Below are 27584 nucleotides of genomic sequence, written 5' to 3'. Positions count from 1 at the left end.
GGTCCCTAACAAATCTAGTTCTTGTCTACAATACAATATAAAATAAAAATATAAAAATATAAAGTACCACTGACTGAATGACTGATTCATTGATCTCGAAATGTCTTAAACTGTGGTAAGTATCCGCTTGAATTTCCGTACACATAGGGCCGTTGTTACCTATTATGCAATGTGTGCATTGAACTCAGGCAGCCGAATTTAGGGGGTGGTCAAATAATTATTCCAAGGTTACTTTTTTAAAAAAATATTTAAATAAAAAATACTGAATATTTTATATACATTCTAAGTATTCCAATATCCTTTGAAAATATAAACGATATTCGTACATAAGAAATTATTTTGGAAACAAGAAAAAAAAATAGAGCAGCGTACGAGGAATTCCCACGGGTTTTTCCATAGGCGCCAGTTTCTTTCTGCCCTTGATTTTTCGCGTGTTATTTGTAATATTTGTTTTGAGTCGAATAGCCCTCCTTATCAGTAGATCTATTACAGATAATTAAAAAAGTCAATTTTAAAAAGCATTTTCATTGCTGCCGGGGGGGGGGGGCTAGTACCTCTCTTGTGGAGGGGAGGAGTGAAATTAACGTTCCTAGTGTAAATGTGAGACGATCTTAAGACATGAAAGAGTTTATTTCATTACTATTAGATCTATATTTCATCTCAAGTTTAAGTATGAATAATAACAGTTATATTGAGTTTTGTTCACAAAGAATTTGTTCAAGTCATGTAAAGTTTATTTGTAAAAATATAAAACGCTGACATCGGTTCAGTTGTACTAGCTGTTTGGAGCCACAACCGACCAACAACAAGGGGAGGGGGGGGGGTAAAACAAATGTTCAGCCCCCTTGCCGATTTGAACGGAAACCTGCCGTATCTTTAAATCTAGCTCCAGGAAGAACTTTTTAAAACTCTTAAATTAATGGAAATGAAAAATAAAATCTAAAAATCGTGACTAACTTTATTTTCTTTTTTATTACATTCTTTAAAAAAATAACTCACTGACCTAACTATGCTAGCCTTCACGGACCTCACTATGCTTGCCTTCACGGACCTCACTATGCTTGCCTTCACGGACCTCACTATGCTAGCCTTCACGGACCTCACTATGCTTGCCTTCACGGACCTCACTATGCTTGCCTTCACGGACCTCACTATGCTAGCCTTCACGGACCTCACTATGCTAGCCTTCACGGACCTCACTATGCTTGCCTTCACGGACCTCACTATGCTTGCCTTCACGGACCTCACTATGCTTGCCTTCACGGACCTCACTATGCTTGCCTTCACGGACCTCACTATGCTTGCCTTCACGGACCTCACTATGCTTGCCTTCACGGACCTCACTATGCTAGCCTTCACGGACCTCACTATGCTTGCCTTCACGGACCTCACTATGCTAGCCTTCACGGACCTCACTATGCTAGCCTTCACGGACCTCACTATGCTTGCCTTCACGGACCTCACTATGCTAGCCTTCACGGACCTCACTATGCTAGCCTTCACGGACCTCACTATGCTTGCCTTCACGGACCTCACTATGCTTGCCTTCACGGACCTCACTATGCTTGCCTTCACGGACCTCACTATGCTAGCCTTCACGGACCTCACTATGCTTGCCTTCACGGACCTCACTATGCTTGCCTTCACGGACCTCACTATGCTTGCCTTCACGGACCTCACTATGCTTGCCTTCACGGACCTCACTATGCTTGCCTTCACGGACCTCACTATGCTTGCCTTCACGGACCTCACTATGCTAGCCTTCACGGACCTCACTATGCTAGCCTTCACGGACCTCACTGTGCTAGCCTTCACTGACCTCACTATGCTTGCCTTCACGGACCTCACTGTGCTAGCCTTCACTGACCTCACTATGCTTGCCTTCACGGCTCCTCTGGGCTCCAGCTTCTAAAGAGGGCTCGAATGAAATGTTGTTATATATTGAGTCGCCCCCCGGGAATGTGAGAAACACTGCCTATGTTTTATTTCAAGTCATTGTTTAAGACTTTAAGTGGCTTGTACTTTGGATTATTTACCTTTTTTTTATACCTTTTACCTATCCCTTAGTCTGTTGGACTGTTGGGGCACCAGGCAAGATTTGTCGACCGTCTTTCTCCATTCCTCCCTTTTTTTTTGCCTTGTTTAGAACCTCTCTCAATGGCAGGCCCGTCCATTCTTTAATGTTGTCCTCCCATCGCTTTTTCTGTCTGCCTTCTTCTTGGATTATTTACTTTGTATTAAACTCAAGAAAAATATTTAGTGCTGAGTTGCTTCATTTGTTGGATACATTTGTAGGCAACTCTGAATCCATGTATTTCAGATGATTGTGGATACAATTCACATTTCTTCAAAATACAATCGTGATAATTACTATGAAAGTTTATGGAACGTTGAAAAATTTCCACTGTTAATGGCGTTTTGTTTTTCAACCTTTTTTTTTGGGGGGGGGGGGGGCGGGATTGCGCTTAAACGTACAATAACAATCAAGTTAACATATCCACGTCCAGACCATATAACACTGTTGAGCAGTCAAAGTTATCGAGAAATTGTATATAGATCATGATCAATTACACTGTTCATTGTGTTCATTGTAATATACCCGCCGCAGCTCATCAATTATAATCGTAGCAAATACAGAAGCATAAGCGAGTAGTCAGAACGAGATCAGTTTTTAATGTTTTATCACATAGAACCAAAATGTTAGATTTCTGAATGCACATAAATCCGAAACTGTGCATAGTGCATGGTGCATTGTTGTACTCGAGGGATACAACTGTATGAATATGAATGGAAAAAATGGAATGGTCTACAAAAAATGGATTGAAATCAAAGGTCTTTTTGGAACAGCGTCCAGCGCAGTCTTAATGAAATATTTTTTTTCTGGAATAAAAGGAGGAGGGCGGCATTTTTAATTTCGCACGCAGGCGGCCACAACCTTCGCGGCGGCCCTGTGTACACAGGTTCCTTTTGCCTCCTAGATGCTCAGTAAAAAGTGTTTTTGACAGAATCGCAACCCTGGGATTACTATTCGCTAAAAATTGCAAGCTTTCATCAAACCTTTGTATTTTATTTTCGGTATTACCCTAAAAGGCCGCAGTCTAGATAGAAAACATTTTTTAAAAATCCATCACAAAAATAGAACTTCCAGTTTATGATTTCTTTACCCCAAAGTGAACTTTTTAAACTTGCCTTACGTCATTTCCACTTCCTTGTAGACGCGGTCTAGATAATAATCAAAACCTATTCTAATAGCGTTAATAAGATACACAATCAATGAGGAGTGTCAGAACCGCAAATACCTACCACGATGGTTGGATGTGACCTGTTTAGCTTAAAGGAAAAAATTACGCTAAGAAACATCCTCCTATTCTGGAAGGGACGTCAATCCACTGGCGGATCCAGGGGGGGGGGCGGTAGGGGCGATCGCCCCCCCCCACTCGGCCGACCCCCCCCCCCGAAGGGGGGGGGGGGGCGGACGAACTTTAGTATAGGATTCACACAATTTGTATACGAATTTATTACTTATGTTAAAAATATATACTAATTATTTATATTTCAACCTATTTTTAGATTATTTCGCCCCCCCCCCTCTAGTATGTTGGCCGATTTGGTGGGGTCGGGAGGGGGCGGTGGTATCAATCCCGCCCCCCCTACACTTTCGAGTGGGGGGGGCGGTCCAATTTATTGGTAGAAATCACAGCCTGCTAACAAATCAATTAAATATCTATTTCCTTGTAACTTGTTATTGATATTTTAACCGATCTTTATATTATGTCGTTCCCTGTTTGCCGATTGGTGGGGGGGGGGACGAATACCTCTTCTGCCCTTCCCACCTAAACCCTTTGAGTGGGGGGGGGCGGTCCGTTTTTATGCAGAAATCATAGTTTGTGAACAAAATTAGTTGAATTAATATATAAATTTTATATTATGTTTCTCCCTTTCTGGTATTTTGGCCGATTCGTTGGGGTGAGGGGGGGGGCGATTGCATGTACTGCCCTCCCCACTCTAGTCCTCTGAGTGCTGGGGGGGGCGGTCCTATTTTTGTGGAGAATCATAGTTTGTGAACAAAATTAGTTGAATATCTATATAATATAAACTACGTATTGATATGTGACCCATTGTAAATATGTCGTACCACACTCTAATTTCAAATTGTGTCATTAGTAAATTTAAATGAAAAAGGGTTGTACCAGGTGGGAGGGGCGATCCATGCAATCGCATTTCCCCCATCGGACAAATCAATACTTTTTCTTTTTGTATTATAGTTAAGAAATTACAAAATTAAAAAAAATCTGTCACTAATATAATTTATATATACTATAAATTAAATTCTTATATCGAGTCGCCCCATACCTATTCTTTAATGCCAAATGTAATCTTTAGCAGAAATTAGTAAAGGAGCGAGGATTAATCGTTTTCACTCTACCGCCATTCCCATTTCCAGACAGAGTTTTTGTAATTTCACATGAAGTTATCATAAGTATTTTAAGAAAGACTTTGCATTGGAAAAGTTAGAATTCAAACGAAATTTTTCAGTATAAGAGTCATGATTGAGATGAGTTATAAACTCAAATAACATTTTCATAGTCACCTTTTCCCAACCTTTTCAATCTGATATTTTTCTAGCTAAATAAATTTGGGACTATAACTCACAATTTATATTAGAGTTTTCTTGAATAATATTTATCGAATTTTTTTTTTCGGCGGCAATCCTCAAAGCAAAAATCTAAATACGTGGGGTATCCTATCTTTTCAAAGACAAATCGGTTTTATTTGCAATGTATTATGGGCCTATAAATTCAAATTAGAATATTTTTCAAGTACAACATTATTCGAAAGGTAGTTTTTTAATAGTACGAATAATGAGCTTCAGGTCAGGAGAATGCGTTTCTGCAGTGAAGAATGCAAGAAAACGCTTTTGACGTCGGGGCTTCGCCCCGAACTTCATTTATGTGTAATGAGTTGTAGATGTCAGGAGAATGCGTTTCTGCAGAGAAGAATGCAAGAAAATGCTTTTGGCGTCGGGGCTTCGCCCCGAACTTCATTTATTGGTAATGAGTTGTAGATGTCAGGAAAATGCGTTTCTGCAGAGAAGAATGCAAGAAAACGCATTTGGCGTCGGGGCTTTGCCCCGTACTCCATTGATGAATAATGAGCTGTACTTGTCAGGAGAATGCGTTTCTGCAGTGAAAAAAGCAAGAAAACGCTTTTGGCGTCGGGGCTTCGCCCCGAACTACATTGTGAAGAATGAGCTGTATTTTTCAGGAGAATGCGTATCTGCAGTCAAAAAAGCAAGAAAACGCTTATGGGGTCGGGGCTTCGCCCCGAACTCCATTGATGAATAATGAGCTGTACTTGTCAGGAGAATGCGTATCTGCAGTGAATAAAGCAAGAAAACGCTTATGGCGTCGGGGCTTCGCCCCGAACTTCACCAGAGAACCTAATAGCGCTGCCCCAGTTGTTTTGTTTTTCTCCGAAGGTTGAGAAACGCTGCTTTTTTTTATTCTCATATTTATATATATATATATATATATATATATATATATATATATATATATATATATATATATAATTATATATATATATATATATATATATAATTATATATATATATATATATATATATATATATATATACATATATATCTGTCTGTGTGTGTGTGTGTGTGTTCACGTTTATGCGTAGGGTTAGGGTTTACTGGGCGTTAGGGTTAGGGTTTGGAAAAAAATCGCCCCCCCCACTCCAAAGTTCTGGATCCGCTAGTGCGTCAATCAGACTACAACTTCATTCTAAGTGGAAACTTTCAAAGCCTGGTTTATATAATATCAAAAGTGGAAATCAGGTTTACAGAAGAAATGGAAAACACATCAGAAAGCCTATGAGAAAGCAAATAGATTTGACTTTCCAGGTGACATCTCAGAGCCACAAATCTAGAGACTTCAAGAGTACAAACTGCGCTAGATGTAAAGCCGTCACTACACACTTCTTCTTCACCTCAGGACCAGACGTAACGTAAGGACTTTAATCTTTGAAATAGTTGTGTTAGTTGTTATTCTGATAAATAGATTTTATGACTTGAAGAAAAGAGATGTAATTTAGTTGCATTATATATACATTTGCACACTAGCGCGTCAGTGCAACACTGCTTGTGTTTACGTAATAAAGGCAGCTCTTAACATGTCTTCCTTCGTCAACACTTGTGCTGCTATTTGTAAATTACACATATTCTACACCAGTGATGCCCAAAATTCGGCCAGCGGGCCAGATTCGGCCCACAACGTGGTTCCATCCGGCCCGCCGTTCGGCATAAAGACAAATGTATCTTTCCCTACATTAGGTTCCTCAGTTTTTCTCTGATGGATTGGTTGTACCATGAATTTTAACATTCGTATACTTATAAAATGTGACTCTGAATGTAGAATCTACCAGGAAAAGTGAACGGATCTTTACTTTATTTGCGGAATGTGAAAATAAGCCAACATATTTGTTTTGTAAGGAAAGTGTGGCTGTTAAAAAAAAACTAATAATAATAAACGGCATTATAAAACAAATAATTAGTTTGTTAAACTACGCCTAGAGATTGGGGGATCGATGGGAATATTTACCATAAAGAGACCAGAAAAGGAGTCGATTGCAAAGTTAGCTACAATGTTGCTCACATATTAAGTAGTGAAATAAAAGCCATTACCCGACGCGTAAAAAAAAAGACAAACTTTAACTAGCCCATTATTTAGTATAACTACTAGATCCATGGGTTTCTAAAGAAATAGTTTCAGGTCAATTTCATTTCGTTTTTGTACCTTTTCATTCATGTGACCCTCGACACAAGTCTCGGAAAATTAAAATGGCCCGCAGGTCGAATTAGGTTGCGCACCACTTTTCTACTCAGTTATTTCATTTAAATATTTTTTATTTTGTTGCGCAACCATTCTTTGGACCCCCCACCCTTTCTTTTAAATCATAAGAAATGTTTATACCTCCCTTACCCGTTACGTAATATCAGAATGTTCTCTGGGGGTGGAGTTGTTTGCACAGTTAGCACTCTGATCATTAAATGTTTTCAAACATATTGGACTTCTTATCTTATATACATATCCTTCTCTTCAAAGAAATAGAAATAAACAGTTCATGTAAACATTTAGTAGCTTGTTTAACAGAAAACCTTTTGTTAATTAATACAAACTTTTTATACAACATTATTTAAGAAAAAAAAAAGCAACTACTCATATTGATATATTTTTTTTAATACCGGTCCACAGAAGAATGACGTCCCTTATTATTGTATTCTTCCCTGTTAGTTTTCTTCAGAGAATAGTGAATAGTTGTAACATTGGTGTATTTTTTACAGGGGAAAAAAAACTTCATACAAAGTTCGTTTTAAAAATTAAATTTTTCGATGTCAGAATGTAGAATTTTGTAAGATCTAATAGATCATGATGTTGATAATTGATTTTCAATATCTTTTCTAGTTTTTGCTATCTAAACCAGACAGTCAAGGAGATGGACGGACAGACAGACTACACAAAACTAATAGCGGCTCTTCCCCTATCGGGACGCTAAAAAATGCCCCATCAAAAATCCAAGTTTCCTCAAGGTAAAGAATGCTATCTAGCTATCTTGGTACAGGTTTTCTGGTCGTTATTGAACGCACAATGTGGGTGAATTACAACAAAGACACTTATGACTGGCTTGTTTTATCCTTTAGAAAAAAAGCTTTCCTACACACCTTGTGCTTTTTAGATTTCATTCATATCGTGTGTGTGAACAGTATGTGTGTGTGTGTTTTATTAATTTCCCCACACATCTCGTGCTAATTTTTTTGTTTAAAGTCCACACGTCTTACAGTTACTCTTACACCATTTTATGAAAACATTAAAAATGTAACTTTGAAAAAAGAAGAAAAACATACAAACATGTCATTTTAACATTCATAAACATTTTACTTTTGTTTTTAAAAATCGTAAATATTCAAGGCTGTTACATTAAATAAAAATACAATGCGTAGATAAATCTTTGTATAAACTATTTAAAAAAAGCTAAGACAGATGTGTAGCTTTTGTAGGCAAGTTTTATCAAATGAAATGAAAAAAAAAAAACAACATAACTAACTTCTTCAATTACTTGCATCGTTTTCTAACAATCTCCATAAACCTATTTATATCCTAGACATACATTTACTTCGATCCTAAACATCTAAATGCATTGCAATATAGATATATAATTGATCTCAAAATATATAGATCATTGTTTGAGTAATAAAATAAGGACGGAAAAGTTACAAAGTAAAACTGTACATATATAAAACTTTTTAAAAAGAATTAAACTTAAACCAATGTTTTGATTTAACTTACAATTTTTTATATTTAATAAGAAACTAAAGACGCTTGCTTAGGATGATGCTTTTTAAATCTGCCTCTTCGTCTGAAGCATTACTGATGTTTATATGTAAGTAAAAAGTAATGTTTGCCTGATGTTATAATCCATTATAATCAATCAGAAGCTAAAACGTGTGTTAGTTTGTCAATAAATAGCATGAATACAAATAAAAACAGACATAATGTACAACAGAGAATGCTTTTCGAATGTGTCTGTATATGAGATTCAGTACATCTATGTTTCGTTTGGTTCACATTGCGAGACTTTAGCTCGTAACATTTTATAGTGCTGCGTGTTAGTGAATGTAAATACTGGCTTCGATGGAAATTCTCTAAATATACAACAGTTTAGATCTCGTCTCATCTCTTTTTACATTTTCCATTTACTTCGAGCTGACAGCGCTGTTACCTCGGCCACCTATGATCATGATGATCCCACCAATCAGAGCCAAGATGAGAGCACATACTGCCAGGGCGTAAGAGTAGCCGAACCTTCCTGCCTCATCATATTTGTCACCGAAAATGGCCACAGAAATCAGCCAACAGCCAGCTTTAAAGTGGAACAAAATAATTATGAAAACATCTACTTATATCGACCGATCAATAAAGTATAATTATATTGAGATACATATTACAAACTACTATTTAGAATTGAGAATTCTGCATACAAACCTGAAACAAAGAGAGTGATGGCTGAAGCAATTACCTGAAACAAAGAGAGTGATGGCTGAAGCAATTACCTGAAACAAAGAGAGTGATGGCTGAAGCAATTACCTGAAACAAAGAGAGTGATGGCTGAAGCAATGCCAGTTTCAGCGTTTCCTTTGCAACTTCCCCAGAACATGTACAGGACGATGAGAAGAAAGCCGACGTTCAGTGCAATAAAGCCAAAGATGGCGAAAGCCTGAATGGCATCGAAGTTATCTGTAATTATAAAGAAAATAGTCTTATCAGAGCTTTTTGAGTTTTTTTCTTTAACCCTTAAAGTGCTGAGATGTTTTACAATGAGTGCATACAAAATGAAAATACAATTCTGATGTTTAGAGGCTAAACTACCAGACGCGTTTTAAGGGTAAAACTAATATTGTTGGAAAAATCAAAAGCTTCAATTATCGCTAGGCGATGTTGTCGTTTCCAGGGTAAAAGGTTCGAGCCTCGGTCGGCGCAGTCCCTTATTTTCGTATCATTTAATTCACTACTTTCTCTCTTAAAAACTTGGACCCTGGTGCTGCTATTCAGTTATGTCTAATATATGTATGTATGTATATAAACAATTTGATCCTTTTAATCCTCTAGTAATATATCGGTTAGCGTCAAATACTTTGTCGATTTTTTCAACAATACAAAAGCTAAAAAATGTGTGTGTGTCACTTATTAGCTCAATAGATTTTTAGTGCGCTGAGGTCAGGGGTATTTCGAAAATGGCTCTAACGCTTTTCCTAGAAATTTCTTTGGGGGGAAAATAACTACCTAATTGAACACACAGTGAAAACTCTGCTTTTACTGTTATAATTTTTTCAAAATATTATCACCATCTCATCTTGACTTAAATTATGAACACGGCTTAGCGGAAATTACCACACTCGACTCAAATGTTTCTTTGAAATCAGTAAAAAGTTGAATAACTCAATAGGCGAACTTTTTGTGCACCGTCTTATGTAGAAGTCAGGAGCTGGCCTGTTCATAGAAGACTTTAGTGGTGCAAAGCTCAGAGGAAAGACTTCCTGCAGTCATGAAACATTACAAGAATTAAATAGATGAAAAAAATGAGAAACACATCAGAATATTTATAAAGGATGGCTCGATTTAAAAAAAAAAAGAAAAAGACTTTATGTTACCTGTTTATCTTTATGTCTAGGAATTGTTGACTTCATTTCCTAGTGGGTCACATACTAAACTTAAACCTAAACTTTGTCCTACTGCTCTCAAATGAAGACATTTCTGATTCTCTGATTCTCTGATCACTTATCATGCGATTTATAGTCAATTGTTTAACCCTTTCAATACGCACGATTTGATTAACATAAAAGATACGCGTAGAACGCATTTATCGTTTATTTATTTGTTTTGAAAGAACGTCTGGTATTTATAAGATAATAAGATAATTGCTTTACATTTTTAATTAATTTGTAGTTAAATCTAGATTTTATTTGTGTTTTTCCTTGTAATATATAAAAAAAAAACCACACACATCAGTTTTAAATAAAGATACAGACGATCTTCTGGTGTTGAAAGTCTTTGTGAAAGAAACAGACACCGTGATTTCTTTATCATTTATTAACTAGAGAAAATATTTCAATAAATTGCTGACAGTGTCTTGTGTTTAATAATCTAGTGTTTTAGAACTGTGATAAGTGGACCTTATTGTATTAACATCTAAATAAAACATGAGCTAGTCAGTGGCGTACCAGGGCGACGGTCTATGGGGTAGCCGTCCCCGGGCACTGTTGCGTAATAGGGAGGGGCGTCAGAATGGGTATGAAAACACTTCAAAAATTATATATTTCTGTCTCTACAGAAAAGCTTTGTTGCAACAGGCGCTTGGCACCCTCGGCACGCAAAAGATAGACGCTTTCAAAAATCTGTAGGCATCTTACCGTCAGTTGACCCATCGAGCATACTGCATGCCCCTGCTCCGACACAGTACCTCCACAGCCCTGTGTACGATTTGGTTGACTCAATAACTTGCCAGGATGTTGTACAGAAAGCAATCCAACTGTAAAAGTGAAGGGAATGCCTTATAAGCTTTGTATCATCTCTTTCAAAAACAAAACAAAAAACTCTAAATCGCCTCTAAATTTTTTTTTTTTTTTTAACGATTGTATCATCTCAGAAACATGCGTGTCTGCTCTAAAACATCCATCTCGTATTTTAATTTCTTCTCTTTATACATATTTAAAATCTCATAAACATTTCTATCATCTCTAAAACATGAAGAATCATTGAATCATATCGAATCATAAAGAATCATATAGAATCATAAAGATGATATTTCAGAGTGTCTGTGTTAAATGTAGCCTATAACCACTAGTAGTTAATAGGTCGCCTTCGGTGTATTTTATTACACTGTACTTACTTGACGACATCTGCTAAGAGTATCACAAACAAAGCTATTTTTGTTGCGACATTGGCTGACATAAATCCATCCTTGACTCCCATGTTGAAGCTTCTGTCTCAGAGATACGATTCAACCTTTGATGATTATACAAATATATATATAGTGTTATTATGTAGTATTACTAATTTACTTTATATAGCGCTGCTAAAGAAACTATGTATGTAGGTACAAGATGCTTGAAGACTATAAATATAAAACATCACTAATAAGTCCAGCCATTCTAAATACATTTTAAGCATGTAGATCTCAATGGTTTGGTTCTAAATGTATCAATGAGTCTTAATATGCTAATGTTTTTCTTGAAAGTAAAGAAAGATGGGATAAGTTTTCAAGGGATCGAGTTTAAAGCGTCATTTCCTAACTTTCGTGGGGAAAGATCAAAAGAGTTGTAAGGGATGAAATTTAGGTTGTGTAAAATTTAATTTAAATGTTTAATTGATGATTTAGGTTAAGATAATAAGCGAATGCATCTTACGATTCCATGATAAACCATTTGACAAAGTTAATCACTCGCTTGCTTAAGAGGTACAACAAATTTGGCAAGTACAATCTTTTAGCCCAATTCATTTAAGAATGTCTTATTCACAGACCTATATATATTATATATAGACTGGACATGGAGATCTTTGAACACTACAAAAAATGTCATGAACGTTTTTAAAAAAGCTGAAAGAAGGCGTTGTTTTGTATAGTAGTTATAAGAAGTAAAGTTGTTTTTTTAAACCCCAACCTATGTAACATATAGATCTAGATCTAGTATTTGAACATCGAAAAAAGAGCACTCTTGTCTCATAAATATTATTTTGCAATTTTTAGGTACAGAATCTAAACAGATCTAGGTAATCAAGCTATTCAAATGTAGCCTACAAAAGATTAAAATCAATAGAATCTAGGATTTTCGAAACATGATCTTATCTTATCTTCTTATCTTATATAATACAGACGTTACTTCAAAAAAAGAAGATGATTACATCCTACGCGTCATGCATTCAGTCATGCTTATTAACTAATGACCTAAATTCTGCTAAGTCACTGGCTAGCTCAGGCAACCCATTCCATGCTCTAATAGCACTAGGGAAGAAGGAGTATTTGTACAAATTTGTCCTAGCATATGGGATGAGGAATGTGCCTTTATCTTTGTGTCTTTCTGAGTATTTTATTAAATTTTGTTTTTGTATTTGAAGATTATGGTTCAGTGTTTTATGTATAATTGCTACTTTACTTTTGAGTCTTCTGTCCTGAAGGCTTTCTAAATTTAGTGATTTTACTAAAGGTGTTACTCTAGTCAAATGTGAATATTCGTTTGCTACGAATCTCACTGCTCTATTTTGTGTCTGTTCCAGTTTCTTAATGTTTTCTTGAGTTGAGGGGTCCCAAACAGAAAATGCATATTCTATTATTGGCCTAACCAAGGTTAAATAACATTTTAGTTTTATGTTCTTATTTGATTTATAGAAATTTCTTTTAATAAACCCTAATGCTTTGTTTGATTTTTTGATAGTTTCATCAATATGTGGATTCCATTACAGTTTTTCATTTATTATAACACCTAGGTATTTTGCGTTTTTAGTCTGTGTTACTGGTTTACCATGAATAAGATAAGAGAATTAATTTTTTTTTTTATATGAAGTACAGAAATTGGAACTCAATCAGAGCATCATTCCACACAGGGGGAAAAAAACAAATATTAGAGTAATAAATGGAAAATAAAACAATTAAAAATTGCTCTCTTAAAAAGATTAAGTTTGATTAATAAAATGTATCGTGCAATAGCCACTTTATGATATGATTCAGAAACTAAGAGTACAAATGAAGTTTATTTAAAGAGATTTTTAAAAAAATTAAACCAGAAATATGTAGTTAAAATACTGTTTACAATACACATCCTCTGTTTGGGATTTTGCAACTACTGACGATAGACTAGAGCAGGGATGGGCAGCCTTTCTCTATCGAGAGCAGCATTAACAAAAATTGGGAACGGACGGCCACACACACACACACATATATATATATATATATATACTCACAACTGTAAAAAATACGATAGTAAACCATGAGTGTCTTTTGATTCATATTTATACTGTTATACTGTATTATAACATGTTTGATATTCAATCAAGCTTTACATAAGCTTTCCGATGTATTTGGTTAGGATATTGTTCTTTAATTTGTATTTAAAACCTATGCTTTTCTCAATCAAAGCACGGCCGCCACCAGTTGTTGCCATATTGTTCAATGCAGCTCAACACTTTGAACACAATTCTTCATAGCATTGAATCAATACTGGCCTGAGTTTGTGTCTTTGACTGAATGTTGTGATATATTGCCTATTAGAATAATCTTCGCTTTCTTTAGCCTCTTCATCCAAAGAATCAGAAGTTTCAATATTTTATAACAAAGCATTGTGTGTGTCTGTGTATATATATATATATATATATATATGATCTGAGAGTACATCTTATCTTTGTAAGTGCCCGCGGGCCGCATAAAGCGCTTCGGCGGGTTGCATGTGGCCGGCGGGCCGTAATTTGTCCATCCCTGGACTATAACATATGAAAAAAACCGAGACTTGATATTTTTATAACAAATAAATACTCACATTTGACTAGGTTAACACCAATGTTATAAATTCACTGTACTTCGATAGACACAGAGACTATACATGTAAAATTGCACTTATTCCTAGAACACTAAAGCATTACTTTAAAACAAAACAAAAAAAACACAAAAAAACTACCTAATAAAATAGTCTTGAAGACAAAGAGCTCAAGGAACGTTTTTTTATTCCCAATGCCTTCAAATATTTATACTAGTGCTTCTTCTCCTCTAGTACCATAAAAGCAGGTTGCCTATATCTGCTAGGGAAACTAATGACATGGTCGAGTTTGTCTCTTGCTAGCACGTTCAGTACGTTTTAACTATTGGATACACGCTTAGGTCATTTGGATAGAAAGTCTGTAATTTATAAGTCAATCACACAAACTTAATGCATCGATAGTCACTTTATTGTCCACAACAGGCTTTCTTAGTGTAAAGAATAGAGACCTGGTTTTGTATGAGTGTTATATGTTCTGTTTGCATGTACCTCTGTGCTACATGTCATGTGTGAGTGTATCTATGTGGTATATGTTCTGTAGGCATGTGTATCTGTGTGGTATATGTTCTGTTTGCATGTACCTCTGTGCTACATGTCATGTGTGAGTGTATCTATGTGGTATATGTTCTATAGGCATGTGTATCTGTGTGTTATATGTTCTGTTTGCGTGTGAGACTGTGCGTCTATAACTTTACGTACGGAAAAGATCTTGTCATATGAGCTACATTCTATGCTGGGTTGTTCAGTGATATTCTCTTATTCTCTTATTCTTCTTATCTTGAAACAGCACAAATAAGATGTTCCTTTTAAAGCGAAACATTTTCTTTCACATGTTTAAGAAATTATTAGAATTAAATGCAACGCTATTTAAAGTCTGGCAATTAACTTTTACGTTTTTATAAGAATGGAATGAGCTTCTTATAACGTCTAACAAATCATCAGAAATCATCTTTTAATGTCACATTAACAAAATATCTTTTTTTTTATTGCTAATGATCGATAGTTGGGGAAAAGTATAGGTGGTCGTTAGGGCCGGTCCTACAGATTGCGAGGCCCTATGCGAAACGGATTGAGCGGGGCCCAGTCTGGGTATGGATAAAGATAATAAGTCAAAATTAAGATTTTATATTAGAAAATAAATTCGTCTTTGCATTTTATTCATTCTTTACTAAGTACAAAATCACTGTCAAATTAACTTTGCGAGCCGTCTACAGTAGATAGTAGTTTTCCAACAAAAAGCCGAATGACATTCAGATCTGCCTTTTAGATTTATAATCGACTAGCAAAATATTGCTTTTGTTTATTTTTTAAAAGGTCGAGATAGATTTAAATCTATATCTGTACTCCAGTCACAGTGACTATTAAAGTAAATTAAGCATTGGAACTTCTTCTTGTAGTTAAATTCGCCTTATTATTACATTTTTATTGAAAGAAAGCTGACACTGACAAATTACAATTTTATTTGTTTTCTTTTTTTAGATTTTCATGAGTTTTCAATTGATTTTAATAATTTCAGGGGATTTTCATGAATTTTTCGTATATTTCGCTTTTTCAGGAGAATTTCAGGAACCCTTTAACATTAAATTAAAATGGGGCCTTTGAAAGTGCGGGGCCCACTGCGGCCGCATAGGTTGCAGTGGCTTAAGACCGGCCCTGGCAGTCGTTGTGCTGGCCACGTGACACCCTCGTTACCCGTGTGTCACAGAAACAGATGACGTTTACATCATCTGTCTTATAGACCTGAAAGGGAAACTTACTTAGTGTTCTATTATTTGGTCTAAAGGACACACTGATCTAACATTGCTATGAAATGAATTGTATTTAGATCAAGAAAATGTAAACGATGCCTCATCGTAATTTATATCTGCAACAAATACCTCGTTTCAGTTCAAAAACATTTTCATGGCTCATTTCTTTATCTCTCTCTTTTTTAATTTTTTAATTTTTAATTTAGAGCTAGACTAATTGTCAGTCCTTTGTGTACTAGCACATTTGAGAATTTGTTGAAACACTTATGAGAATAAAGAGCAAATGGATAAGTGTTTCAGAAATCACACAATAAGTTAGTCCTTCGAACAAAAATAGTTGCATTCCGTTATATCCTCTATGTTGTACTTACTAAAGGTCACGTCTGCTGTTTGACCACACTGGCGTCCAACTGGTGAATTGTGAATGTTTCCGAAGTCTAAAGTGGTTAAATATGAGCGCCCTGTTTGTGTTGTTACAGCGCTTCCTTGGTGACGAGTTAGAGCGACGAATTTGATCCGAAATATTCCCACCACTCTGTTCCCACCCCAGCCCCACATTCCCCTCCCAACAAACACACCTGACCCTACCCACACCCTCACACACAAAAAGGACAAAAATGTCAAATAATTGTCTAGCTACGCTACGCATGAGTGAAAGTACTACCCAAAACCCTTCTGACCCGCATTATTCGTATTCTATTGGCTACAGTGGACGTTGGATACATAGTCTGCTTTGCCCAGTGTCACGAGTACATACTCTCTGAAGTACCTGGTATCGTGTGTAGCTCATGTCTCTGATATAGCGGAGTACTTTCCAGTCGCAGAGAGAACTGTTATTAAGTCTAGATCTAAATCTGTTACACTTTCTTTAAGCTGTATGAACTTAATATACCTCATCGGCGTTGTCAAAGTACATTAGACATGCCATATACAAAACTACTTTTATAGGACTTTCAATGGCTTACATCCAGTGTTCCTGTATCCACTAAAAGCATAATAATGAATGCATTCGGACTGGAAGTCATTTTTTTTTATTATCACTACGTATTAAGAAATTTATTTAGCAGTTTGCTGCTCAGTGGTAAAGCGCTTTATGTCTTGGGTTTGAATCTCGATTAACACTTGGATTTTGAATTTCTGGATTCTTAGGACGCTCCCGAGTCCATCCAGCTCCAATTAGTTACGTGGTTGGTCGTTGTGTTGGCCACATGACACTCTCGTTAAGCGTCGGCCATAGAAACAGATGACCTTGACATCGTCTGCTTTATAAATCTTAAGGTTAGAAAAGAGAACTGTACAACTCTACCAGTAGTTTAGTAATATACATTGCGGTTCTTTAGAAACAAATGAGATTAAAGTTGTCAATTGAAATAAGCTTTGAAACATTATTTAAACTTATTGTTTCTCATTTCTTTTTATATTTATCATTTTATTTTCATCATATTCATAATTTTTTTTTTATATTCATAAAATGAGGGCCGACCCTAACAATTGCAGGGCCCTATGCGAAACGGATTGCGCGCGGCCCTGTCTGGGTAGCGATAATGATAATAAGTGAAAATTAAAGTTTTGTATTAGAAAATCAATTCGTCTTTGCATTTTATTCATTCTTTACTAAGTACAAAATCACGCTCACTGTTGAACTAATGTTATTTGGTGAAGTCATACAGTATATCATCCAAATTCTGTAACTTACTTAAATCCCGCTCACATTTCAGATAACGAAATGCTTTGACGCTATCTATTCCACATCCCCACCTTAATAGCACAGAAGTTTTACAGTCATATTACATTTTTATTATTTAAAAGCTGGCAGTGACGTTTTTTCTGTTTTCGCGCGTAGGATTGCCGTTTTCCACATAGAATGATATCCCAAAATGACAATTTTGTCTATTTTTCAGGAGATTTTTTATGAGATTTCAGATTTTAATAATTTCTGTAGATTTTCAAGAGCTCTGGGGCCGCGGGAACCCTGATATAAGTTATAAAAGTTTAATTTAATAATTTACACCTAGAATTAGCGCGGGGCCTAAGAAAGTGCGTTGCCCACTGCATTGGTTGCAGTGGCCTAGGGCCGCCCCTGCATTACGTTATAAAAAGGAGCTGTATTGAATTCTAATTTTATTCTTCACTGACTTGACGTAGTTGAATATTAACGACTATGCCAGCAGGATTTCTTTGTTTGTGTATTTACATAGGCCTATAGAAGTCCATTGCCGTCGGTAAACATAGCCTTTGTATGTTTGTAGCTCAACATGTCCCAAGATTAAGTCCATCTAAATGACATGCAGTGCATAACAAGAACAAATGTTTCTCCACTACGGGTTGTACGACACAAAGACTAAATCTTTTGGAACATTTTTTATTAATCACGTAATTCATATGTTAAATCCTATTACAAATATTCAGTTTATAACTTACATAGGAATATTGGAATCTGTTACATACTAGCAGAACCCACCGACTAAGCCCGGTGATTTGTTCCAAGGCTTTTTATTGTTTATTATTGTCGGATTATCCTTTTTTTTTTTAATAACCAGCTACATTTTAACGATCAACAAACATACTTTCTACTCTGTCTGTCATGCCAAAAGTTTGTACACGTTATTTCTCCAATATCGGATTAAGCTGAAATTCTGCACAAATATTTCTGTTACCTGAATACACAAGAATCAATAAATAAAACATTACTTAATTAACTATTGGTAATAAATTATTTTGATTGGTATTCGCAAGTAAAGGGAAAGAAATAGTATTTGACTGAAGTGGTAGTATGAGCTGAATTAGTCCCCTGTATATTAGGCTGTCTCTGAGGCTTAGTGGTTTAGTAAACACAAACATGAATTTGAAAAAATCGATGCAATCTCCCATGTTCGCTAGCAGAGTGGTTACCGCGTTGGCTTGAGAAGCCTGAGATGGTTTTAGCCCACAAGTTCGAATTCAGGTCGTTCCCTTTTTTTAAAAATACATTTAAAAAGCGATCACCCAGATATCCCATTCTTTCTCACACTTTCCAACTGGTCCAGCCAAGGGACAGGATCATAGAGTATTGAGAACGCTAAAAGCATGAAATTGCGCTAACCAAAAACAATTGGTAAAAAATATTTCTAATCTTTCAGATTTATTATTGTAAATCACTGTAAATGTAAAATATATTTCAAGAAAAAAGTAAGCCTATATTTCGAGAGATTTATTCGGCAGTAATCGGTAGAGTTGAAAGAAATGTTGGAATTTGAATGGTAACCGAATCTTTTGGTAGCTATTGATACTAGATTGCTTCGCCAGTAAAAGTTATTTTTTTCCTCCTCAGAATCTCACGATTCCTGTTCTCGAAGCTAACGCAAATATCAGTAGCCCTCATCCTCTGCTGTATTAATGAAGTACTTTATTTGCAAAACATCACCCCAAGTAATGCTGTATTAGTGTAGACCAGTGGTGACCAACCTTCTTCAAACCATATATACAAGCGGGTCGTAGTTTGAGCATTACTAATAGAGACAAATAGGCAGATAGATAGAAATGAAATAGAAAAAAAAACAACACATATACATTTATTTTATTTTTTACTATGCACATATATATGTTAATACGCTTACAGTAGTTATGCAAGTACAAGTTTTTGAGTATAAATATGAGCAAGGTGAAATCACAGACTCACTATAAACAAAACAAAAAGAAACACCTGAGAAACAGAATATGAATATCAAAATGGTGCATCCTCCAGCCATAAAGCTAGATACATTGTTATCATAGCCATGTTCATGGTTACTGGCATAATAAACGAAAATCACACATGATATCCATAGTTGAAGAAAGTGTAACAAACCGAGGTAACTAGAACTGTGTGGGTTTGAAAATACACGTTTTATGAGACTTAAATAATGAGACAAATAATGGACGGAGGTTTTTAAAAAATGTATGCAAAAACAAGACAAGAAGAAGAAGAAGATGATGATGAAGAAGAAGAAGAAGAAGAAGGTAAAGTTGTGAATCTTTCAACAATCAGGTCTTAAAACGTTACTGCAAAGGCTGCCTCAATGGCTAGCCTCTACAGCTATAGACGTGTTTAAGACCTGATCGGAAAATGGAAGCTGTTTAAAATGAATGTGTATCAGAATGTAGGCCTAAGTATCGATTGAATCATGTGTTACTGCTTACGCATTCATAAAAAAAAAAACTGACCACTTTAGATCAAGCTTTGAAATAACTCATTCACAAAAATTACATTTGTCATGAGAAAACAGTACAGTAAGATAATTCTGCAATAGTCAAGCAATAGAAGAGCGTTATTGACTAGTCTCTTTCATGTATAGCCTGGATTAATCAGAAATGTAGAAATGTATTCGTTTAGTATGTGGAAAAAAATCTCTCAACTTATTGAATAAAATAATTTATTTTAGACCAATATACTCGAAACAAGTTGCTGAACAGTCGGGAAAAGCTAATTTTTTTCTAAAACCAAAGTTTTTCATTTCTTTGCTTTTTAAAAGGATAATAATTTAAGAATCTTCATTGGATTTTTTTTCAATATTCATTTTATAAATTCAATCAGGAACGAAATCAGTTGATTTATTTTATAGTAAATTAAATATATATATATATTGATTCAAATGGACAAGGCATTGTAGGCGAAGAAATAGTTAGCTCTTCAACTTGGTTGACTCTGCTGCTACAAACCAGTCACACTGACATTACTTTGAGATAACAGAATTTTTACCTCGACCACCAATAATCATCAGGATTCCACCAACCAGAGCCAAGATAAGTGCGCACACAGCCAGGGCGAATGAGTAACCCAAATTCCCGCCTAGATTTTGAAATTTAGCGCCAAAGATGGCTACAGAAATGAGCCAGGAGCCAGCTGTGATGGAAAGAGAAACGTCATTTAGGTTAGTGCACACACAAAAAATGGGAATTTGTAGTTTTCAACAAAAATCAAACACAGACAACAACCTAGATACACCTATGTAAAATTGTATTGCCTGATTGGCCACAACTCTATACGTACTCACAAGAAACTACTAATTACCTGAGACAAAGAGAGTGATGGCTGCAGCTAGACCAGCTTCACCATTTCCTTTACAACTTCCCCAGAACATGTACAAGACGATGAGAAGAAAGCCGACGTTCAAAGCGATGAAACCAAAGATGGCGAAAGCCTGAATAGCGTCCAAGTCGTCTGAAATATCACAAGAAAAACATTTTTAAAAACTGTTTTATTTATTGCAACCTATTGAGCGACTTTTTCTCTGAAAGATTAATGAATATTAGATTAACAAACAATGGAACATTTTTTTTTAGCCCGCCCCTTCCCCCCCCCCTATTCTACCCGAGAAAGAATCCTGGTTAAGAGAATGTATAGATCTAGTACACTGGTGGCTATATATATGCTGTGTGGAGTGTGTCTATGTTTATACATGGGGTTAGGGTTTACTGGGATGTAGTGTGAGGTTTTGGAAAAAAATCGCCCCTCACTTACTCAAAAGTTTTAGATCCGCTAGCGATTAGAACCTGGTTCAGAAAAAAACCAAAGAGTTGAAGAGCTTTCAAAAGTTGAGCGACAGACAACGGGAAAAGAGAGCTGCCCTATAAAACGTCTTGGCCTCCAGCAACTATTGCATCTAAGACTAATTACGATTTAGAAGCAATAAATGAATGCACATAAAACTATATTCTGGTTTACTTGAATGCTGAGTGTTTCAATCTGTGATATATATGTATATATGTATATATATATATATATATATATATATATATATATAGAGAGAGAGAGAGAGAGAGAGAGAGAGAGAGAGAGAGAGATAGATAGATAGATAGATAGATAGATAGATAGATAGATAGATAGATAGATAGATAGATAGATAGATAGATAGATAGATAGATAGATAGATAGATACGACTATGGGTCATCTCAAGAAGAATGAGATGAATGCCTGGGTATTAGCTAAAGTCGGCCACACAGCAGTTCCACACTGTCAACTAATTTATCCGAAAGAAATGTAAATAGCACAATACGAACTATGTGACATGCTTTGAAAAAAAGGATACTATAAATTGTAAGTCTCAGATCTTACCGTCGGGGCTGCCGTCGTACACAAAAGAGCACTTAGCAGGAGAAGATGACGATGCTGTGCCACTGCATGATCTCCACAGACCATGGTATGTATAGGGAGGAGTTCCTTTCACCACGTACCATGATGTTGTGCAGAAGGCGATCCAGCTGGGGGGAAACAACACACACACAATTTTAACCTATAGCAATAGTCTAAATTATTATTGCTATGAAAATGAATACATTTTCATTTCCTGGAATTACCGGGGTCGAGCTTTGTTATAAGTATTAAAAAGATTTTAACCCAGAAAAACTTAAATTTTTATTCAGCGTTGTTGTATGAATTAGTTTGGATCTGCGATGACATGTAATGATTGTGTAATAGATCTTGACTGACACTAATAAATCTGTGCTATTAGAAATATTTGTATACCAATTGTTTTTGTTTAGCTCAAATTCATGATTTTAACTTTCTCAATACTCTATGATCTATATTCTTTCTCTGGAGCAGTTGGGGGTGGGGGAGGTAAGGTATCTCTATTTGTATCTTTTTGTAATCTTGTTGCTATACTATGAAACTTGACAATATATATACATTTATTGATGGACTCCCGAAAAGTCTTGTTTTGCCACTTTCATTTTTAGTTTGATGTCCCCGTTAGTTATACAATATCCCACTTTGTCCAAGTTTTGAGGCACTGTCGTAGTTTACCAGTTCAGAAAATCTCACAAGTTTAAGAAATGTATAAAATAACGAGAAACGGCTTAGTTCATATTTTCTAAGACTGTTGTTTATATTCATATACATGAAAGCATGTAAACATCTAAAACAATACATACATTAGTGTTAAACTTCTAAATCTATATAACCTACACAGAAATAGAACGTTTAAAACGTTCGCTACTCACTTGACTATGACTGCCAACAGAACCACAAAGAAAACAATCTTCACTATTGTATTAGCTGACATAAAACCATCCTTAACTCCCATGGTGATTGTAGCGGATGTTGTTTTCCTACAATAAAAAAGAAAACAAAAAAGCTGCAGCAAGCCAAAAGATCGTATGCAAAAATACCGATAAACAATTCAAGTGCACAAATACATGAAATATGGGCTCGCAAATGCAGGCACCAAAAATAGGTGCACAAATACAGGCAAACATGTGCATATAATACAGGTGCACAAATACATGTTCCAAAAATAGGTACACAAATAGGCAAACAAATACAGGTACGCAATGAAAGGTACACATATAAATTACTATTTAATACCTCAAAATTACAATTTTATTTGTAGACCTATTTATTTTTTTATATCTTAGATCCAGATACCACAAAGTACTTTTTACAAAGCCTAAATGAACTCTCTCTGTCTGTATGATTTAGTATTGTTTGTCCAGATCTATTACAAATTTGATCACATGACTGATCCAAACTTATGGATACAATTACACTTAATAGAAGCTTTGATTTTTGAAACAAAATATTATTTTGTTTTCTGGTAAATTCTAGAGTCTTTCAACAATTTTATCTATTCTTGATGTGAAGTCCAAAAAGAATAAATAACAAAAACAATATTCTTTATTTAAAAGCTGAAAATTAAAGACACGCGCCAACAAAATCAGTTTCCTATTGAGTCTATTACAATATTGAACCGTTGCATTATCGTTTGTTGACAGGAAATGAGACTTTTTTTTCTTTTACATCGGATAGATTGAGATATTTGGGTAGTGGATCGTACGCCAAGCTGTCAGCTTTTAAATTGTATTAGCTTATCAACGTCCACTAATAGAGGGTCAACTTACAAGACGCCCATGAGCAGAAGATATAGGCCTAAACATGTAATACTTTGTACAGAAATAGCAAAGATACACATTTTGGAATTATTTAGAAACATTGTTTAGTGAGAGACATGTGAGAATTAGGGGGCTATCCTAATCTTATACAAAGAGCATCAATAACCACACGCACAACGCTACTTAATTTAAAGGAACGTTTTAAACAAAAAAGTCTCAGAAAAATCGGAAAAATCTGGAAAGACAACAGCCACCCGCTCCATCATAACTAGGTCAAGTCGTTGCGAATTGGGCGACTTCCTTAAGACGATAACCGAACGATACAATAACTTGTTTGTTCCTTACTCAGTCAGACTGTATCAGCGCTACTCGTTGACTAGGAAACATGAAAAGGATCAAGACGTCTATGTGTAGTCACCCAATGAACTCCTTATGTTGTGTCTGTTCCATTTAGGTGAATGTATTTAATGTTGTTTTTATGTTTGTGAAGAGAGTCATTGACCTTGTCATCATAACAACTTTCTACAAGAATCAATAAAGCAATCTTAGTCTTAGACTCTGACTGTTTACTTACATTCTATCTGACTTTTGCTACAAATAAACACATTTCGATATTCAATCGTTAATAACAAATCGTATTATTCTTGGACTATATCTGTTCAGTTTTGACCTTCAAAAGTGTTCCACTAGCCCAAGGCTTAGAACTTTCAAAACATCGTAATAGTCAAGCAATAGTTTTCTCCCTTTCCCTTCCTATCAGTACAAAGTAGATTTGGTCGTACTAACGTTTCATTTAACTTGTAAAAACTGGCCTCTTCCAGTCTATAGGCTGATTACTTTCTGTAGGTTTCAATTTCTTCTATTAATATTGTAATAAATTTAAGGGAGCCAACTCAACTAAAGAAATGTCTATTCACAAGAGGACATAACAAACACATAAAACAATGTCTGCATTGAGCACAGCCTCTTTGTAAGTCCTAGACCTGGGCGGAGCTCCGTTATCCTCTACTGTGTCAACATTCCTTCTCAGCCTAGTCTTTTTTTTTTTTTTAATTTTATTTTAAAGTTATTGCCCACATAAGGACTCCCAAATCATTCTCTTTATGTACTTATATAATTATTCAGTACTACTTGGAAACATTAGCAATTATACTCAGGACCGGATTAAGGGGACATAAGACGGGGCTACTGTCCAGGGGCCGAGACAAGAGAGGCACGTTCACAGAAACCTTTACGCTTATTCCGTCAAATATTTTTTTCGCATTTTTACCGACAATACTTAAACCATACGGTTGTCCACTTAGTAGCTCCAGATCTGCGTCAGTGCGTAAACTAAATGCTTTACACTCCACAAACAAAAAAGGAAAATGATTTAATACTCTGTTTCTTCCTTGTAAAATGTGGCGGCATTTAAAAAAAAAAAGTATCACTAAATGTTTAAAAAAATATTTTGATTAAAGCTTTCAAAAATGTGAATGGACCTCCACAATAAAATCATGCTTCGGTGTCTCCTCTCTTTGTTAGTTTAAAACTATTTCTCCAATATCTCTATTCAAGTCACACTTTCTGAGTGGAACCTGGGCAAAGGCTGGATGGATCTGATTCTCAAAAACGGCTTTAACGATTTTCCTAGAAAGTTTCACAAATCATGTTTATCTTTGAGAAAAGAATTACTAGCTACACTTACTACTCTGAGAAAACTCTAGTTTGGCCGTAATAATGTTTCAAAATATAACAAAAGTAATTTAAAGTTGGCTTACATCTTCGGGTATTTCCGCATGTAGTTTAATAAATTCCGCACCGCATTCTAAGTCTAGAGTCTAGATCTATAAGCCTATCATTAGAATAATATAAAGTCTATTGGATTCTTGTACATTTACTAGGGTGGATGGAGATAGGGCGTGGTTAATATGTATTCATGTTTTAAAGTTTAACTCCATTCATTAGTTATTAACAGTAAAATAATCACTCTATAAGTTTTACACAGGAGGAATAATCTTTTCTTTTTAATATATTTTTTTTCTTGGTGACTTATGCTACACGATAAAAGCAAGCCTACTCGATGTCTTCCATAGATCGCATTGTTGTTTTCAAAAACAGGAAATTTGGCAACTTACACATTAGACAATGTCTATTTGAATGTAGGTCTAAACAACGAAAAAACATTGTCTCACTGGAGGGCTAACAAATGTGATCATTTACTTTCAAGATAAATTCTGTAAATTACAAGACAATGTCAAGAGAAATAATTGAACCTAACTATACATAGTTAAACAGATTTAGTTCTATTAATTATATTTGAGCAATTATTAATTATTTGATACGCAAACTATGAACTGTTCATTTCTAGTTCACATCTGAAATATATATTACGACAATGTCTTCCATTCCGAGACTGAAGGATGAGTGCAGTACATGACAACGCAAGCCCAGTTGTGACCTGCGACTTAAATAGACCGCAGGCAGACAGCGTCTTTGCACTAGATGCGGGAAAAAAGTATATATATATATATTAATGTTGAAAACAAACTTTTTTTTATAATCCAAAAAGTCATCAGCTATTCCACAACTAATAATGTAGCTACCAGCAGTAACACTTAAATCCACCAAGAAGCTTTACTTACGACAAACTCTGCTTTCTAACACTTTACAAAGAAACACAAGTCTGACTGTCTGATTATATCTTGGCATTTTATATTCGTTCATCTCTGTGCAAGTTTCGGAAGCCTTGACGACCAAATGACATTTTCCATTCAGAAGATCTCCCCAACCCCTCACCCTCCCACCTGCATGTCAGAAGGAAAATCTTTTCAAAGCATTTCTTTGAATCGTTCTTTCAAACATGTTTGCGTCATGTGTCTCAAGTCTGCTTATGCCATTGCTTGTTTGCATAAGACGTTTGATTGATTTGACCTTAGGGTGTATCATGTATGAGACATTCTGTGGCTAAAGTAGGTTGGAGAGCAGATAAAACGATCTGTCTATGTAAAGAATATTAATGAATCCTATATAATTCTTGTATGTATGTCTATATGTATAAAAGTAAAGTTTCCCCTTTCAGACCTTACGATCTATAGGGAAGATGACGTTAAGGTCATCTGTTTCTACAGCCAACGGTTAGCGAGCAAGGTGTCATGTGGTCAACCGCCTTTACTTCTCCCTGACTAAAGTCTTCACCGAGATTCGGAGCCAGGTTCGTAAGCCACTTAGCCACCGCGCCACCCACATATTTATATATAAATTTTATTTCGAAAACGGGTCTAACTATTTTCTTTAATATTTTAAGGTATAATATAACATTATTATTTTTAGCTCTGTCATTTTATTGGTCATTTATAAGGTAAGTTTTTTTTTATATTTATTATTGCCCTGATAAGGCATAACTCCCATAGCTCCCATAATACATGTACATATTTATGTATATAAATGAGAAATGCGAAAAAAATTCTCAACCTATTAACCACATCGCGAAAACTCGAAGTCGACAGTTATATCGGTTTGAAAATGTTTAATTAAAAAAAAAAAAAGAAAAAAAAAAATTTTTTTTTTGGCTAGAATATCACATCAAAGGGAAAAAAAACTTGACTTCGCTTACATCATTTGGCCTACAGCAAGAAAGGAAAAAAAAAACTTGACTTCGCTTACATCATTTGGCCTACAGCAAGAAAGGAAAAAAAAAACTTGACTTCGCTTACATCATTTGGCCTACAGCAAGAAAGGAAAAAAAAAACTTGACTTCGCTTACATCATTTGGCCTACAGCAAGAAAGGAAAAAAAAAACTTAACTTCGCTTACATCATTTGGCCTACAGCAAGAAAGGAAAAAAAATTATAATGATTGTAAGTAAAAACTTTTTACAAATAAACTTTCCTCGGCATTAGGCCTATAGTCTTGCTT

The 27584-nt window shown here is 35.4% G+C and overlaps 2 protein-coding genes across 4 annotated transcripts; both read right to left on the bottom strand.

Annotated features, from left to right (window-relative positions):
- Positions 1-7917: 7917 nt before the first annotated feature.
- On the bottom strand, positions 7918-16366 carry LOC129924503 (epithelial membrane protein 1-like). Its single transcript, XM_056019335.1, has 5 exons — positions 16210-16366; positions 11453-11568; positions 10974-11092; positions 9151-9300; positions 7918-8926 (listed from the first exon to the last, which is right to left on the bottom strand). The coding sequence occupies exons 2-5, from the start codon at positions 11533-11535 to the stop codon at positions 8760-8762; spliced, it is 519 nt and encodes a 172-aa protein (XP_055875310.1). The 5' UTR covers positions 11536-11568; positions 16210-16366; the 3' UTR covers positions 7918-8759.
- Positions 16367-19388: 3022 nt separating this feature from the next.
- On the bottom strand, positions 19389-26451 carry LOC106071171 (epithelial membrane protein 2-like). 3 transcript variants are annotated; one of them, XM_013231213.2, is made up of 5 exons: positions 26312-26451; positions 22800-22907; positions 21913-22058; positions 20868-21017; positions 19389-20699 (listed from the first exon to the last, which is right to left on the bottom strand). In XM_013231213.2, the coding sequence occupies exons 2-5, from the start codon at positions 22880-22882 to the stop codon at positions 20530-20532; spliced, it is 549 nt and encodes a 182-aa protein (XP_013086667.2). In that variant the 5' UTR covers positions 22883-22907; positions 26312-26451; the 3' UTR covers positions 19389-20529. The 3 variants fall into 3 exon arrangements, with proteins under 3 accessions (XP_013086667.2, XP_055875304.1, XP_055875303.1); XM_056019329.1 differs by having other exon boundaries at positions 26273-26415; XM_056019328.1 differs by lacking the exon at positions 26312-26451 and adding an exon at positions 25169-25200.
- Positions 26452-27584: the final 1133 nt, after the last annotated feature.

This window comes from Biomphalaria glabrata, chromosome 2 (assembly GCF_947242115.1).
Source record: "Biomphalaria glabrata chromosome 2, xgBioGlab47.1, whole genome shotgun sequence".
Taxonomy (NCBI): Eukaryota; Metazoa; Mollusca; class Gastropoda; family Planorbidae; genus Biomphalaria; species Biomphalaria glabrata.
This window is presented reverse-complemented; position numbering and strand designations above follow the sequence as displayed.

Coding starts and splice junctions, on each gene's coding strand:
- LOC129924503 (XM_056019335.1), bottom strand. CDS start 11,535: ATGGGAGTCAAGGATGGATTTATGTCAGCCAATGTCGCAACAAAAATA. Junction 9,301..10,973: donor GCTCGATGGGTCAACTGACG/GTAAGATGCCTA, acceptor TTATAATTACAG/ATAACTTCGATGCCATTCAG. Junction 8,927..9,150: donor CATCACTCTCTTTGTTTCAG/GTAATTGCTTCA, acceptor TCCACTTTAAAG/CTGGCTGTTGGCTGATTTCT.
- LOC106071171 (XM_056019328.1), bottom strand. Junction 22,059..22,799: donor CTGTTGGCAGTCATAGTCAA/GTGAGTAGCGAA, acceptor GTTTCCCCCCAG/CTGGATCGCCTTCTGCACAA. Junction 21,018..21,912: donor GTACGACGGCAGCCCCGACG/GTAAGATCTGAG, acceptor GTGATATTTCAG/ACGACTTGGACGCTATTCAG.